This window comes from Panthera onca, chromosome F1 (assembly GCF_046562875.1).
Source record: "Panthera onca isolate mPanOnc1 chromosome F1, mPanOnc1 haplotype 2, whole genome shotgun sequence".
Classification (NCBI taxonomy): domain Eukaryota; kingdom Metazoa; phylum Chordata; class Mammalia; order Carnivora; family Felidae; genus Panthera; species Panthera onca.
The window spans coordinates 3,139,606-3,155,753 of record NC_138355.1 but is presented as its reverse complement, the minus strand read 5'-3'; the positions used below and the strand labels follow the sequence as shown (position 1 = coordinate 3,155,753).

The 16,148-nt window shown below is 46.1% G+C and overlaps 1 protein-coding gene across 9 annotated transcripts in view; it reads left to right on the top strand.

The window, feature by feature from the left end:
• Positions 1-443: 443 nt before the first annotated feature.
• Positions 444-16,148, top strand: part of LOC132676859 (uncharacterized) — a 349,918-nt gene continuing 334,213 nt past the window's right edge. For 8 of the 9 annotated variants that reach the window (XM_081791818.1, XM_081791817.1, XM_081791816.1 and 5 more), the window contains exons 1-16: positions 444-638; positions 5,589-5,650; positions 6,118-6,142; positions 6,765-6,826; positions 7,300-7,324; positions 8,325-8,386; positions 8,853-8,877; positions 9,500-9,561; positions 10,035-10,059; positions 10,675-10,730; positions 12,748-12,772; positions 13,739-13,800; positions 14,267-14,291; positions 14,896-14,957; positions 15,421-15,445; positions 16,084-16,145. In XM_081791818.1, the coding sequence (XP_081647944.1) occupies positions 611-638; positions 5,589-5,650; positions 6,118-6,142; positions 6,765-6,826; positions 7,300-7,324; positions 8,325-8,386; positions 8,853-8,877; positions 9,500-9,561; positions 10,035-10,059; positions 10,675-10,730; positions 12,748-12,772; positions 13,739-13,800; positions 14,267-14,291; positions 14,896-14,957; positions 15,421-15,445; positions 16,084-16,145 (693 nt within the window). In that variant the 5' untranslated portion in view covers positions 444-610. Of the gene's footprint in view, positions 639-5,588; positions 5,651-6,117; positions 6,143-6,764; positions 6,827-7,299; positions 7,325-8,324; positions 8,387-8,852; positions 8,878-9,499; positions 9,562-10,034; positions 10,060-10,674; positions 10,731-12,220; positions 12,283-12,747; positions 12,773-13,738; positions 13,801-14,266; positions 14,292-14,895; positions 14,958-15,420; positions 15,446-16,083; positions 16,146-16,148 lie in introns of all 9 variants that reach the window. The other variant, XM_081791819.1, reaches the window with a different exon arrangement.

The window sequence follows — 16,148 nt, the reverse complement described above, 5'->3', positions numbered from 1 at the left end:
TCCTTGTCCCACACCTTTGCTAAGAAAATAAATATGCCTTCTATGTAATTACTCTACATCAAATTGTGTTTATAATTAATGGGTCTATAACCTGACTAAATTACTTTAAGATATAATGATTACTTCTAATATTTCATCTGGGACAAATTTTAAACTTCGTTCTAGAGGTGTCCTGGGACTGAGGTTGGTAGAAATGGGTATGGATTGTGTTGCAAATAAAAAAATGGGACCTCTCTTTCTTCTCACAATATTCTCTTTTTCCCTCTTCACCCTGCAATTTTGACTAGTTATTATAATTGGTGTTGGAGGGGTCAGGTCATTTCCCTTCATGTAATTTATTTTCAAACCAGAGAATGACAATGTGTGAGACCAGGATTCAGCTTTTGAAACACAAGCACTTAATCTCCAATGGTGCCCCTGTCTCTGGAAAGACGCACCTGTCCACACAGCAGACGTTGGACGGTGTGCACCTGCATTCCCCATGAAAGCTCTGTTGCCATGGCGATGAAATGATGTAAGATGCCCGTTTTTCCAACTGCCAGTCTCTGAGCTGAGCAGTTCAAATCTGATAGCGAGTGAGTTCTCAGATCTGTACCTAGCGTCTTCGAAGATGGGCAATCTGATTTGTTGCTGCCGTGGTATGTTCATAAAGATCTTCTTAACACTGTCTGCTACTAACTGGACAGTTAGCTGTTGCTCAAAATATTTTTCCATGGTTTAAAATCTCCTCTATCTGGTCGTTCGGAGTGATGAATATGTTTTATAGTTTTGTTTTATCTCTTGATTTTCGGTTATTCTATCAAGATAGCTCTCTTGATATTTTTTCTCCATTGAGAAAAGTGGCCTATATCCTGCACCCCTTTCTTGTCACCACTAGGTATTCCTAGGGGAAAACACACGGCAATGTCTATTGTAATGTAAGATCTTTTAAAACTCCAAAAGTATGTATTCAAATTATTCATTACAGAAATGTAGAGTGAATCCAGAATGGTTGATATGGAAGGTATCCATCATTGTTTTTAACATGCTTTCCCTATAATCTTTATACCAAAAATGGGTACTGGGTTCAGTATTTGGGGAGATGTGTTCCTTCATTCACATAAAGAGTTGTCCAAGAGAGACCCTAACAATATGAGAGTTCCAACAATTTGTGGCCCCCAAACACACATTTACTTTTATCCTTTGGGTGTCATCCAGAATTACACTGTATACATTGGATCACTCTGGAGAACAATCATGAATATTTCTGGTCAAGGGCCACAGAGAGTGGGATCCAGGGGTCACCAACAGCTTTTTTTTTTCTTTTTTCTTTTCTTTTGTGTTCCTTTTTTTTTTTTTTTTTTTTTGATGCCTCTGATTCTGTCAAAACTAAATTATGTTGAGGTAAAATGATAGTTTTAGGCAAAGCAAAGCAGCTGTGTGTCATAGAACGATGGTCTGGGAACTCAGAGTCCCAGGTTTGAATCCACCTCTGGAACTTGCAAAATCGTAAGGTCTCATTTAAGATCTATCTCCTCTAATGAATCTTTCTGACCACTTGTCATACACCGCACACTTTGCATGCAATAATTCATTCAATGCCATCACAAACATATGTGATGGTTTGTTACTCTTCCTACTTCTCAGGAGGAGAAACTGAGGCACAGAGATTCTTGTGTCCAGGAGCATGAACTCCTCTAAGAGTCAGGATGTGAACCCAGGCCTGTAGTCCCAATGCTCATGCTTTAACTACTGAACTGCACTTCTACTTAGCCATGGGATCACTGGCTGTGCAAAGGAGTTCCAGCATCTGTGTGTATATCAGGAATCACCTGGACCAAGGAAAATCCCACATGCTGTCTATTATTATGAGGTAGTCTCTGTGGTCCCATAGCCCAGGGAAACTCTCAAGGCAGATTATTATAGAACTTGCCGTAGTCACTAATATGAAAAGGATCTAGAAATCTTACATGGTTCTGGTCAGTTCAAAGATTCTGCAAGTTTGGAGGCACAAGTTAGGAAAACCTGGTCAAATTCTGCCAGTGCTGAGCTACTCCTCAGCACTTGGCCTGAGTCCAGTAAGGACTGAAGAGATCCTTTAGAGGTGTTGGATGGCATGGTCAATACGAGTGAGTCCTAGTAATGCTGAAGTTCTGTGAGCCTACCCATGAGACAACGAAAATGAAGCCTCAAAGTACCAATTCACAATGAACCTTGTGCCATCACCCTCATTGCTGCTCCCTTGTACAGCTGAGTTAGAGAACTGGTCAGCGCCTGCTCAGTCAGTTTCATGGTGTGGTCATTCTTCAGGACACGGCACAAATCTGATAAGAATCGGGAACATAACGGGCTGGTGCTTTACTCAGCTGCTGGGGCATGCATCTCTTGCTCCCTGGGTGATGAGTTCAGGCCCCGTTGCATGTGGTGTGTGAAGACTCATTCAGGAAAAAAGATTCAGGGACATAATGTAGTATATTCGGTAACATTATCAGCATGAGCCCTAAAAACAGCTTGATTCCCAAGAACTACACACTGTAGGGACCGTGACCAATAAGAACTCAAACATTTGATTACTAGCCCGGTGTCCATCCTCCTTGTTTAGACACTCTCACCCATGCTCCAGTGGGGCCTTTGCTCCTTAATGAACTATCCCATTGCTTGCTAGTAAATGAAAGCCAATAGCTGACATGCTTAATGAATATATATCCGGGTAGCATCGCAAGGCAAGACGAGAAGAAAAATAGCACATAATTAATAATACTGTTTGGTTTTCAATGGTGGGCTTTCCTTATGCACAATTTGTGAATCATTGCTGAGCTTCATAACAAAGGATTTATGATTAACTAACACAGACTGCTGTGCCTAGATTTGAATCTAGTCTCTCAGTAAAGGGTTGGTTATAATCACCTGCAAAACAGTAAACAGCAGATGAAAGATCAATGCAGGTCCGGGTGATCCTTAGGGAGAGTCATGGCGGTGGAGGGGGAGGAGGCTTCTGCAGGCCGTGGGTATGGAGGGGTCCATCTAAAAGGAGATGGGACATGGGCCCCTGCCACTGCAGGGTCTCAAGAAGGATGAGGAGTCCGTAGGGATCAGGTTTTGGGGAAGGAGGAGGAACTGGGAAGGGGCCCACTCAGAGCCAGTACAGCCCCTGCCCTTCACCAGCCAGGCCTTAGTCCTGGCTGCTCAGATGGTTCCACAGACCGATAGTCAGTGCCACGTTAAGTGTCCCAGCCTACATTCAATAAACCATCAAAGCACCAGCCCGATGGGCCAATTTCGCAGTTAATTCACAGTAGCTGCTCAGCCAGGCTTAGTCAACTGAAGGGAAGCTAATTCTGGGCAGAGCTGTCATGTGACAGTTGGTCTGGAATGTCGTGGCTTCAGAGTCAGCTTGGGAGCTGGGCAGACCACTGGCCACTGAAGGTGGCCAAGTGGCCATTGGGGAAGGCTCCTTGTGAGAGCCCTGGTAGTGTGGACGCCGGGTGAGGATGGCCACTGTTGGGCTTCGCCTGCTCCTTCAGAAGGGCTTCACTTGGTGGTAACTGCATTGTGCCTTGGGTCAGGGGTTGAAACCTAGAGGTGGGAGGCTGAGTTAGGATTTGCACTTTTCTCCTAGCTTAGGCACCTCCTCCAGGGCATCAACTGTCTTCCACAGAGACCGTGGGGAGGAAGATTTGATAAAGAGACTGGGGGAGCCCCTGGCTCAGGGGTTCAAGGCATGATCTCAGGTGCCCTGGGAAGGTCCCAGATTTTCAGGGATCTCTGTCCCCGGGCAACATCTACATTCCTATCCTGGACCTCCCACTCTTCAGAATAGTGAATCTTGCTGAGTCACTTAATCTCTCAGAAAATATGGGTCACAGGCCCTGCCCTCTCTGCCCCACGGGGTTGATATGGGGATCCCAGGAGGTGGTAACAGGACTTCCCCATGAGCTGTAAAGCATCCTAGCCACGGACAGGATGAAAAGGAAGCTTCCATCCTCCTTTGTCCTGTAGCCATCCAAGTCCCCACTCTAGATTCAACCACTACCAAGTGTTTAGGTTAATGTTCCGGACTTTTAGTGACTGAACACTTAAACACTGCTTCTGAACCATCGGTCATTTTTTTCCGAAGACTTTTCCTGCATTTAATCACTTTCAACTTCATACCATAAGACTAATAAGCAGCCCCTAAGAAAGCTTTCATTGTGCAGTACAGGGAACTTAGGCACAGCCCAACAGGCACCAACCCCATGCTCTCAATGACTCGATTGCTCTGATTTCTATCCTGTCTCACCCAGATAAAGGTATTTGCCCACACAGTGTCTGTTGGAGCTTTACTTCTGTGTCTTTTGTGGTAAGGGTACTCAACCTACAAACTCACTCTTACTGATTTTCAAGCAGTTTGTCACAGGCCCTATGCTGCAAGGTAGGTTTCCAGAACTGACTTCTTTTGTATAAATGAAACTTGGTGCCCTGAACACCAACATTGCCTCCCTTTCCCCTCCCTCCAGCCCCTAGTCTATTCTCTGTTCCTATGCATTTGACTATTTTAGGTTCCACATGTAAGTGTCATCCTGCAGTATTTGTCTTTCTGTGTCTGGCTTATTTCGCTTAACACCAAGTCCCCCAGGGCCATCCGTGTTGTCACAAATGACAGGATTTCCTTCCTTTTTAAGGCTGAATAGTCACCCATTGTATGGACACACCACATTGTCTTTGTGCATTTGATCATCAATGGACCTTCAGTTGTTTCGCTATATTAGCTTTTGTGAATGCAGAACAAGGGAGTGTAGGTATCATTCAGAAGACCAGATTTCAATACTTTTGGATGTGTTAGCCCAAAGTGGGATTGCTGGATCAAATGGTACTTCTGTTTTAAATGTCTTGAAGCACTTCCATATTGTTTTTTCATATTCACTGCATCAGTTTACATACTCTGTTGGGCAACTTTTAAAAGGTCATTGATTGATTGATGGATTGATTGATTGAGGGAGCGGGGTGGAATCCCAGTCATGGATTTGATCGCAGACACCTTGAGATCATGACCTGGGTCGAAATCAAGAGTGGGACACTTAACCAACTGATGAAATGATTAATATGGTCAGGAAGATCGGGCATTCCTGCTGGAATCAGTGTGCAAGTTACCCTGAACCCAGGTTCCTTGCAGGACAGAGGCTTGAGGGTGTGAAGAAAAGACAGATTTCCGAGGGGAAAACCTGTGTCTATGTTGACACTGTGAGAAGACAATGTATTCACTGTGCTGTGTGTGTGTGTGTGTGTGTGTGTGTTTGAGACAGGCAAAAAGTGAGCGACAGGGAAGCACACAAAGAGAATGAGACACACTCCTAAGAGAGAGAGAGACAGGTGAGAGAGAGAGGAGAGATGTGTTTCCCCAGGAGACACGTACCACTGACACTGCACATAATAAAGGTCTACACTCGCAAAAAACTCCTCATGCTGCACACTTCAAGAAATACAGTTGAGCATGGCTCAGCAGTAACATTCAGTCCATGCAGGTAACCAAGCCACTGTATGCTCTGGCCAAAGTTCATATGAGGAACACTCCCTGAGTTATTCTTGAGCAGCACCAACAATATACTGAGATATATTCTATGTCCTTCTAGGTGACCCTAAGGAGGAAACACTGCGGGCCAATCATGCAAGGAGGTACGAGGTTGTTGCTGAGGTGAGCTTGCCTGTCTTTCGCTGAGAAACGCAAGTGCTATGTTAGAGTGTTTCAAATCAACATCTGTGGTAAATACGACAATGTACATTTTCTATGATATTGTTACTTTCCCTGAAGGGGAGAGTGGTGAGTGGTTGCCTCTTGCCACCTGTCACCTAGGTCAGGGGGACATTCACCACTGGGAGTGCCAAACCTGGTAACAAACAGTGTCCTAGGATCTTTTCCGTCAGCAGCAATCTGTCCTGCTTGGGTGAAGAAGTTCGTAGCAGGCATCCTCGGTGGTCTTGAGAGACACATCCCCAGGAGAAACAACTTCTGACAGGCATCCTATTCATTTGCTTTTGTGGCCTTTGACTCAACCGCTGTGTCCCATCTTGTATGGTCAAGACGCAAAGAGAACTGAAGAGTGGTGCAAATAGGGTATATCATGATCTCCCCCTGATGGTGTTTTCTTTCCTAACATTCAGGTGGCCGTAGGAGCACAGGACAAAGGTATGTATCCTGGAAACTGTTTCTTGCTGAGAAAAATGTTTCGATGGTGATGCAGGTGGGGCATTGTTATTGTCTTTATTCTGGAGAGCTACCCTAATACCAGAGGCTTGGGAGGACTGGTGCTTGTACGTGGGGGGAAGGACCTACGTCCCAGGTGAGAAACTATGTGATATTTCTACAGTAGGACAAAGATAATGCATTCCTTGAGTGTGGTGTGTTTCTGTGGGCATGAGTCCTTGGGTTTTTCTGTGTGTGTGTGTGTGTCACGTGATTGTGACTGTGAAAGTGTGTTGAGTGTGTTTTCTTGAGAGACACACAGACTAAGCCACACAAAATGACACAGACACACTGCAAGGCAGACAGACAGAGAAAGATACATGTGGGATTGCCCAGAGAATATGGGTCACTGACACTGCACAATGATGAATGTCTACATTCTCACACACTCCTCCTACTGCACACTTCAAGGAATACTGCTGTGCATGGCTCAGCAGTGACACTTAGTCCATGCAGGTAACCGAAGCCTCAATATGCTCTGGCCCGTGTTCATATCAAGGAACAGTCCCTGAGGTATACTTGAGCAGCACCAACATGGTACTGACAGGTATTCTGGTCTTTGTAGGTGTTCCTGAGGAGGAGAGGTGCCGGCCGCATCCTGTCTTGAGTCACCAGGCTGTTGCTGAGGTGAGCTTCCTGTCTTTCCTTGAGGAACACGAGTGATTTCTTAGAGTCTTTGCAATCAACATCTGTTGCCAATGTGACAATGTACCGTCGGGATGATAATGTTATTTTCCCTGCGGGGAGAAACATATTGTCCATTTCCATGGTTGTTTCTTGCCAACTGTCGCCGCGCTCAGGGGGACATTTACCACTGGCAGTGCCAAACCTGGAAATAAACAGCATCCTAGGATCTTTTTCGGCAGCAGCACTTTTTCCTTTTGGGTGAACAATTTTGTAGGCTGCATCCTCAGTGTTCTTTAGAGACACATCTCCAGGAAAAACGACTTCTGACAGGCATATTATTTTTCCTTTTGGGGCCTTTGGCTCAAACACTGTGTCCCATCCTGAATCCCAAAGTCACCAAGCGAACTGAACAATGGTACACATACTGTACATCATGATCTCACCCTGATGGTGTTTTCTTTTCTAACATTCAGGTGGCCGTAGGAGCACGAGAAGAAGGTATGTGTCCTGGAAACTCTTTCTTGCTGAGGAAAATGTTTCGGATGAGGTGTAGGTGGGGTGTTCTTGTTGTCTTCAGTCTGGAGAGTACCCGGATATCAGAGTCCTGAGGGGACTGGTGCTTGAGTGTGGGGGGGAAAGACCGACATCCCAGGTGAAATCTATGTCCATGTTTCTATAGTATGAGAAAGACAATGTATTCCTTCTGTGCGGTGTGATTGTGTGTGCATGAGTCTTGGGGTTGTTCTGCATCTCTGTATGTCGCATGATTGTGAGTGTGTATGCGTGTGTGTGTGTGTTTTCTTGAGAGACTCAGAGACAGAGAGACAGAGCCACACACAGAAAGAGACAGACACAGTGAAAGAGAGGGAGAGAGAGAGACAGAGATGTGGGTTTGCCCAGAGATATGGGCCACTGACATTGGACAGTGACCAATATCTACAATTCAGAGTCCTGGGAGGACTGGTGCTCGGGGGGGGGGGTGGGGTGGGGGGAAGGACCAACGTCCCAGGTGACAAACTAGGTGATGTTTCTACAGTAGAAGAAAGATACTGTAGACCTTGTGTGCGGTGTAATTTTGTGTGTTGAGTCTGGGGGTTGTTCTGTATGTGGCTGTATGTGTCGGGATCGGGACAGTGTATGTCTGCGAGTGTGTGTGTTTTCTTGAGAGACGCAGAGAAAAAGCCACACAGAGAAAGAGACAGACACATTTCAAGAGAGGGTGAGAGAGAGAGAGCGACAGAGAGACAGACAGACGTGGGCTTGCCCACGAGATATGTGCCCCTGACACTGAAAAATGACCAAAGTCTCCATTCTCAAAAATCTCTGCATACTGCACACTTCCAGGAATACTGCTGAGCGTGGCTCTGCAGTACCATTTGGTCCATGCAGTTAACAAAAGCGTCCGTATGCTCTCGCGCATGTTCATATAAGGAAGAGTCGCGGAGGTATTCTTGAGCAGCACCAAGAAGACACTGACATGTATTCTGTGTCCTTGTAGGTGTCGCGAAGGTGAAAAAGTGGCGGCCCCATCCTGATACGAGGCAGCAGGCTGGTGCTGAGGTGAGCTTGCCTGTCTTTCCCTGAGGAACACAATTGCTTTCTTAGAGGCTTTCCAATCAACCTCTGTTGTAATAGGACAGTCTACATTTTCGATGATACGGTTACTTTCCCTGATGGGGACAGTGGAGAGTGGTTGCCTCTTGCCAACGGTCACCTTGCTCAGGGGAACTTTTACCACTGGCCGTGCCAAACCTGGTAACAAACAGTGTCCTAGGATCTTTTCCGTCAGCAGCAATCTGTCCTGCTTGGGTGAAGAAGTTCGTAGCAGGCATCCTCGGTGGTCTTGAGAGACACATCCCCAGGAGAAACAACTTCTGACAGGCATCCTATTCATTTGCTTTTGTGGCCTTTGACTCAACCGCTGTGTCCCATCTTGTATGGTCAAGACGCAAAGAGAACTGAAGAGTGGTGCAAATAGGGTATATCATGATCTCCCCCTGATGGTGTTTTCTTTCCTAACATTCAGGTGGCCGTAGGAGCACAGGACAAAGGTATGTATCCTGGAAACTGTTTCTTGCTGAGAAAAATGTTTCGATGGTGATGCAGGTGGGGCATTGTTATTGTCTTTATTCTGGAGAGCTACCCTAATACCAGAGGCTTGGGAGGACTGGTGCTTGTACGTGGGGGGAAGGACCTACGTCCCAGGTGAGAAACTATGTGATATTTCTACAGTAGGACAAAGATAATGCATTCCTTGAGTGTGGTGTGTTTCTGTGGGCATGAGTCCTTGGGTTTTTCTGTGTGTGTGTGTGTGTCACGTGATTGTGACTGTGAAAGTGTGTTGAGTGTGTTTTCTTGAGAGACACACAGACTAAGCCACACAAAATGACACAGACACACTGCAAGGCAGACAGACAGAGAAAGATACATGTGGGATTGCCCAGAGAATATGGGTCACTGACACTGCACAATGATGAATGTCTACATTCTCACACACTCCTCCTACTGCACACTTCAAGGAATACTGCTGTGCATGGCTCAGCAGTGACACTTAGTCCATGCAGGTAACCGAAGCCTCAATATGCTCTGGCCCGTGTTCATATCAAGGAACAGTCCCTGAGGTATACTTGAGCAGCACCAACATGGTACTGACAGGTATTCTGGTCTTTGTAGGTGTTCCTGAGGAGGAGAGGCGCCGGCCGCATCCTGTCTTGAGTCACCAGGCTGTTGCTGAGGTGAGCTTCCTGTCTTTCCTTGAGGAACACGAGTGATTTCTTAGAGTCTTTGCAATCAACATCTGTTGCCAATGTGACAATGTACCGTCGGGATGATAATGTTATTTTCCCTGCGGGGAGAAACATATTGTCCATTTCCATGGTTGTTTCTTGCCAACTGTCGCCGCGCTCAGGGGGACATTTACCACTGGCAGTGCCAAACCTGGAAATAAACAGCATCCTAGGATCTTTTTCGGCAGCAGCACTTTTTCCTTTTGGGTGAACAATTTTGTAGGCTGCATCCTCAGTGTTCTTTAGAGACACATCTCCAGGAAAAACGACTTCTGACAGGCATATTATTTTTCCTTTTGGGGCCTTTGGCTCAAACACTGTGTCCCATCCTGAATCCCAAAGTCACCAAGCGAACTGAACAATGGTACACATACTGTACATCATGATCTCACCCTGATGGTGTTTTCTTTCCTAACATTCAGGTGGCCGTAGGAGCACAGGACAAAGGTATGTATCCTGGAAACTGTTTCTTGCTGAGAACATATTTAGATGGTGATGCAGGTGGGGCATTGTTGTCGTCTTCATTCTGGAGAGCTACCCTAATTCCAGAGGCCTTGGGGGGCTGGTGCTTGTGAGTGGGGGAAAGGACCTACAACCCAGGTTAGAAACTATATGATATTTCTACAGTAGGACAAAGATAATGTATTCCTTGAGTGTGGTGTGTTTCTGTGGGCACGAGTCCTCGGGTTTTTCTCTCTGTGTGTGTGTCACGTCATTGTGACTGTGAATGTGTGTTGTGTTTTCTTGAGAGACACACAGACTAAGCCACACAAAATGACACAGACACACTGCAAGGCAGACAGACAGAGAAAGATACATGTGGGATTGCCCAGAGAATATGTGTCACTGACACTGCACAATGATGAATGTCTACATTCTCACACACTCCTCCTACTGCACACTTCAAGGAATACTGCTGTGCATGGCTCAGCAGTGACACTTAGTCCATGCAGGTAATCGAAACCTCAATATGCTCTGGCCCATGTTCATATCAAGGAACAGTCCCTGAGGTATACTTGAGCAGCACCAACATGGTACTGACAGGTATTCTGGTCTTTGTAGGTGTTCCTGAGGAGGAAAGGCACCGGTCGCATCCTTTCTTGAGGTACCTTGCTGATGTGAGCTTCCTGTCTTTCCCTGAGGAACACAAGTGATTTCTTAGAGTCTTTGCAATCAACATCTGTTGCCAATGTGACAATGTACCGTCGGGATGATAATGTTATTTTCCCTGTGGGGAGAAACATATTGTCCATTTCCATGGTTGTTTCTTGCCAACTGTCACCTTGGTCAGGGGGACATTTACCACTGGCAGTACCAAACCTGGAAATAAACAGCATCCTAGGATGTTTTCGGCAGCAGCACTTTTTCCTTTGGGTGAACAATTTTGTAGGCTGCATCCTGAGTGTTCTTTAGAGACACATCTCCAGGAAAAACGACTTCTGACAGGCATATTATTTTTCCTTTGTGGCCTTTGACTCAAACACTGTGTGCCATCCTGAATCCCAAATTCACCAAGCGAACTGAACTATGGTACACATACTGTACATCATGATCTCACCCTGATGGTGTTTTCTTTTCTAACATTCAGGTGGCCGTAAGAGCACGAGAAGGTATGTGTCCTGGAAACTCTTTCTTGCTGAGGAAAATGTTTCGGATGAGGTGTAGGTGGGGTGTTCTTGTTGGCTTCAGTCTGGAGAGTACCCGGATATCAGAGTCCTGAGGGGACTGGTGCTTGAGTTTGGGGGAGAAAGACCGACATCCCAGGTGAAATCTAGGTCCATGTTTCTATAGTATGAGAAAAACAATGTATTCCTTCTGTGCGGTGTGATTGTGTGTGTATGAGTCTTGGGGTTGTTCTGTATCTCTCTGTATGTCGCATGATTGTGCGTGTGTATCCGTGTGTGTGTGTGTGTGTTTTCTTGAGAGACTCAGAGACAGAGAGACAGAGCCACACACAGAAAGAGACAGACACAGTGAAAGAGAGGGAGAGGGAGAAACAGAGATGTGGGATTGCCCAGAGATATGGGCCACTGACATTGGACACTGACCAATATCTACAATGCAGCGTCCTGGGAGGACTGGTGCTCGGGGGTAGGGGGGGGAAAGACCGACGTCCCAGGTGACAAACTAGGTGATGTTTCTACAGTAGAAGAAAGATACTGTATTCCTTGTGTGCGGTGTAGTTTTGTGTGTTGAGTCTGGGGGTTGTTCTGTATGTGGCTGTATGGGTCGGGATCGGGACAGTGTATGTCTGCGTGTGTGTGTGTTTTCTTGAGAGACGCAGAGAAAAAGCCACACAGAGAAAGAGACAGACACATTTCAAGAGAGGGTGAGAGAGAGAGAGCGACAGAGACACAGACAGATGTGGGCTTGCCCACGAGATATGTGCCACCGACACTGAAAAATGACCAAAGTCTCCATTCTCAAAAATCTCTGCATACTGCACACTTCCAGGAATACTGCTGAGCGTGGCTCTGCAGTACCATTCGGTCCATGCAGTTAACAAAAGCGTCCGTATGCTCTCGCGCATGTTCATATAAGGAAGAGTCGCGGAGGTATTCTTGAGCAGCACCAAGAAGACACTGACATGTATTCTGTGTCCTTGTAGGTTTCGCTAAGGTGAAAAAGCGGCGGCCCCATCCTGATACGAGGCAGCAGGCTGGTGCTGAGGTGAGCTTGCCTGTCTTTCCCTGAGGAACACAATTGCTTTCTTAGAGGCTTTCCAATCAACCTCTGTTGTACATAGGACAGTCTACATTTTCGATGATACTGTTACTTTCCCTGATGGGGACAGTGGAGAGTGGTTGCCTCTTGCCAACGGTCACCTTGGTCAGGGGGACATTTACCACTGGCAGTGCCAAACCTGGTAATAAACAGCATCCTAGGATCTTTTTCGGCAGCAGCACTTTTCCCTGTTGGGTGAAGAATTTTGTAGGCTGCATCCTCAGTGTTCTTTAGAGACACATCTCTAGGAAAAACGACTTCTGACAGGTATCCTATTCATTTGCTTTTGTGGCCTTTGACTCAAGCTCTGTGTCCAGCCTGTGTCCAAAAGTCACCAAGAAAACTGAAGAGTGTTGCACATAGTGTATACCATGATCTCACCCTGATGGTGCTTTCTTTTCTATCATCCAGGTGGCCGTAGGAACACGAGAAAAAGGTATGTGTTTTGGGAATTGTTTCTTGCTGAGGAAAATGTTTTGGAGGCGGTGTAGGTGGGGTATGCTTGTTTTCTTCAGTCCGGAGAGTACCCAGATATCAGGGTCCTGGTGGAATGGTGCTTGAGTGTGGGGGGGAAAGACCGACATCCCAGGTGAAGTCTATGTCCATGTTTCTGTAGATGAGAAAGATAATGTATTCCTTCTGCTCGGTGTGATTCTGTGTGCACGAGTCTTGGGGTTGTTCTGTATGTGTCTGTATGTCGCGTGATTGTGAGTATGTATGCGTATCTCTGTGTGTTTGTGGTTTTTCCTGAGAGACTCAGAGACAGAGAGACAGAGCCACACACAGACAGAGACAGACACAGTGAGAGAGAGGGAGAGTGAGAGACAGAGATGTGCGTTGGCCCAGACATATGGGCCATTGACACAGGACAATGACCAATATCTATAATGCAGAGTCCTGGGAGGACTGGTGGAAAGACCTACGTCCCAAGTGACAAACTAGGTGATGTTTCTACAGTAGAAGAAAGCAACTGTATTTTTTGTGTGCGGTGTAATTTTCTGTGTTGACTCTGGGGGTTGTTCTTTATGTGTGTGTATGTCGCGGGATTGTGATTGTGTATGTTGTGTCTGTGTGTGTCCTTTCTTGAGAGACTCAGAGACAAAGCCACATACAGAAAGAGACAGACACATTGAAAGAGAGACAGAGAGAGAGAGAGATGTGGGTTTGCCCAAGAGATATGTGCCACTGACACTGAAAAATGACCAAAGTGTACATTCTCAAAAATCTCTGCATACTGCACACTTCCAGGAATACTGCTGAGTGTGGCTCAGCAGTAACACTCGGTCCCTACAGGTAACAAAAGCCTCCGTATGCTCTGGCCCATGTTCATGTAAGGAAGAGTCCCGGAGGTAATCTTGAGCAGCACCAAGAAGATACTGACATGTAATCTGTTTCCTTCTAGATGTCCGTAAGGTGGAAAAGCTGCGGGCCCTTCTTCAAATGAGGCAGCAGGCTTTTGCTGAGGTGAGTTTGCCTGTCTTTCCCTGGGGAACACAAGTGCTTTCTTAGAGTCTTTCCAATCAACTTCTGTTGTAAATACGACAATGTACATTTTAGTTGGTATTGCTACTTTCCCTGCTGGGGAGAGTGGTGAGTGGGTGGCTCTTGCCATTTTTAACATTGGTCAGGGGGCATTTACCACTGGCCATGCCAAAGCTGGTAAGAAAGAGTGTTATCAGCACTTTTTCATCAGCAGCAATTTTTCCTACTTGGGTGAAGAATTTTGTACTCGGCATCCAAAGTGTTTACGAGAGACACATCCACAGGAAAAACAACTTCTGACAGGCATCCTATTCATTTGCTTTTGGGGCCCTTTGACTCAAGCACTGTGTGCCATCTGGTTTCCTAAAGTCATAGGAGAACCAAAGAGCAGTGCTATGAGTGTACATCATGATCTCACCCTGATAGTGTTTCTTCTCTCTACATTCAGGTCCTGGCAAGAGCAATGGAATGTGGTATGTATTTTGGAATCAGTCTCTTGCTGATGAAAAAATCTATATGGTCAGGATGCTGGGGCATTCCTGCTGGCCTCGTTCTGGAGAGCTACCCTGACTCTAGGTTCCTTGTAGGACCAAGGCTTTAGGAGGTGGAATAAAGACAGATTTCCCAGGGGAAAAGCTATGCCCATGTTTACAGTGTGAGAAGACAATGTATTCACTATGTGTTGTGTGTGTGTGTGTGTGTGTATGTGTGTATGTGTGTGTGTGTATGCTCACGTGTGTGTTAGAGAGAGACAGAAATGAGAGTCAGGGAAACACACAGAGAACAAGACACACTCATAATAGACAGAGAGAGTGAGGTGAGAGGGAGAGAGATGTGTCTTCCCCAAGAGACACGTGCCACTGACACTGCCCAAGACGAATGTTTACATTCTCAAAAAACTCCTCTTATTGCACATTTCAAGGAATAATTCTGACGGTAGCTCAGCAGTAACATTCAGTCCATGCAGGTGACCAAAGACTCAATATGCTCTGGCCCACGTTCATATCAAGCAACAGTCCATGAATTATTCTTGAGCAGCACCAACAAGGTACTGAGGTGCATTCTGTGTCCTTCTAGAAGTCCCTAAGGAGGAAACACTGCAGGATATTCCTGAAAGGAGACAGCAGGCTGTTGCTGAGGTGAGCTTGCCTGTTTTTCCCTGAGGAACACATGTGCTTTCTTAGATATTTGCAATCACTTCTGCTGTAAATGTGACAATGTACATTTTAGATGATATTGTTACTTCCCTGGTGGGGAGAGTGGTGAGTGGTTGTCTCTTGCCAACGGTCACCTTGGTCAGGGGGACATTTACCACTGGCAGTGCCAAACCTGGTAAGTAACAGTGTCAAAGGATCTTTTTCCTCAGCAGCAATTTTTCCTGCTTGGTGAAGAAATTTGTAGTCGCCACCCTAGTGGTCTTGGAAGACACATCTCCAGGAAAAACAACTTCTGACAGGCATCCTATTCATTTGCTTTCGGGGACCTTTGACTCAACCACTGTGTCCCATCTTCTATCCTTGAGTCACCAAGAGAACCAAAGAGTGGTGCAAATACTGTATATCATGATCTCACCCTGATGGTGTTTTCTTTCCTAACATTCAGGTTGCCGCAGGAGTAGAGAAGAAAGGTATGTATATTCGAAAAAAATTTCTTGCTGAGGAAAATGTTTAGATGGTGCTGTATGTGAGGAATTCTTGTTGTCTTCAGTCTGGAGAGCTACACTGATTCCAGAGTCCTGAGAAGATTTAGTCCAAGGTGGGGGGCGGGGGGGGGGGAAGACCAATGTCCCAGGTGAGAAACTATGTCCATGTTTCTACACTATGAGAAAGATAATGTATTCTTTGAGTGTGGAGTGATTTGGTGTGCATGAGTCTTGGGGTTGTTCTCTATGTGTCTGTGTGGCATGACTGTTAGCGTGTGTGTGTGTGTGTGTGTGTGCGCGCGTGTGTGTTTGAGAGAATCAGAAACGAGACAGACACATTGAGAGAGAGACAGAGAGAGAGGAGAGATAGCAAGAGATGTGTCCTTCCCCAGGAGGTATGTGCCACTGACACTGCACAGTGGCCAATGTCTACATTCTCCAAAAACTCCTCATACTGCACACTTCAAGGAATACAGCTGAGCGTGGCTCAGCAGTAACACTCAGTCCATGCAGGTGACAAAAGCCTCCATCAACTCTGGCCCATGTTCATATCAAGGAACAGTCCCTGAGTTATTCTTGAGCAGCATCAACAAGGTACTGACGTGTATTCTGTGTCCTTTTAGATGTCCCTAAGGAAGAAAAGCTGCGTGCCCTTCCTGAAAGGAAGCAGAAGTCTGTGGCTGAGGTG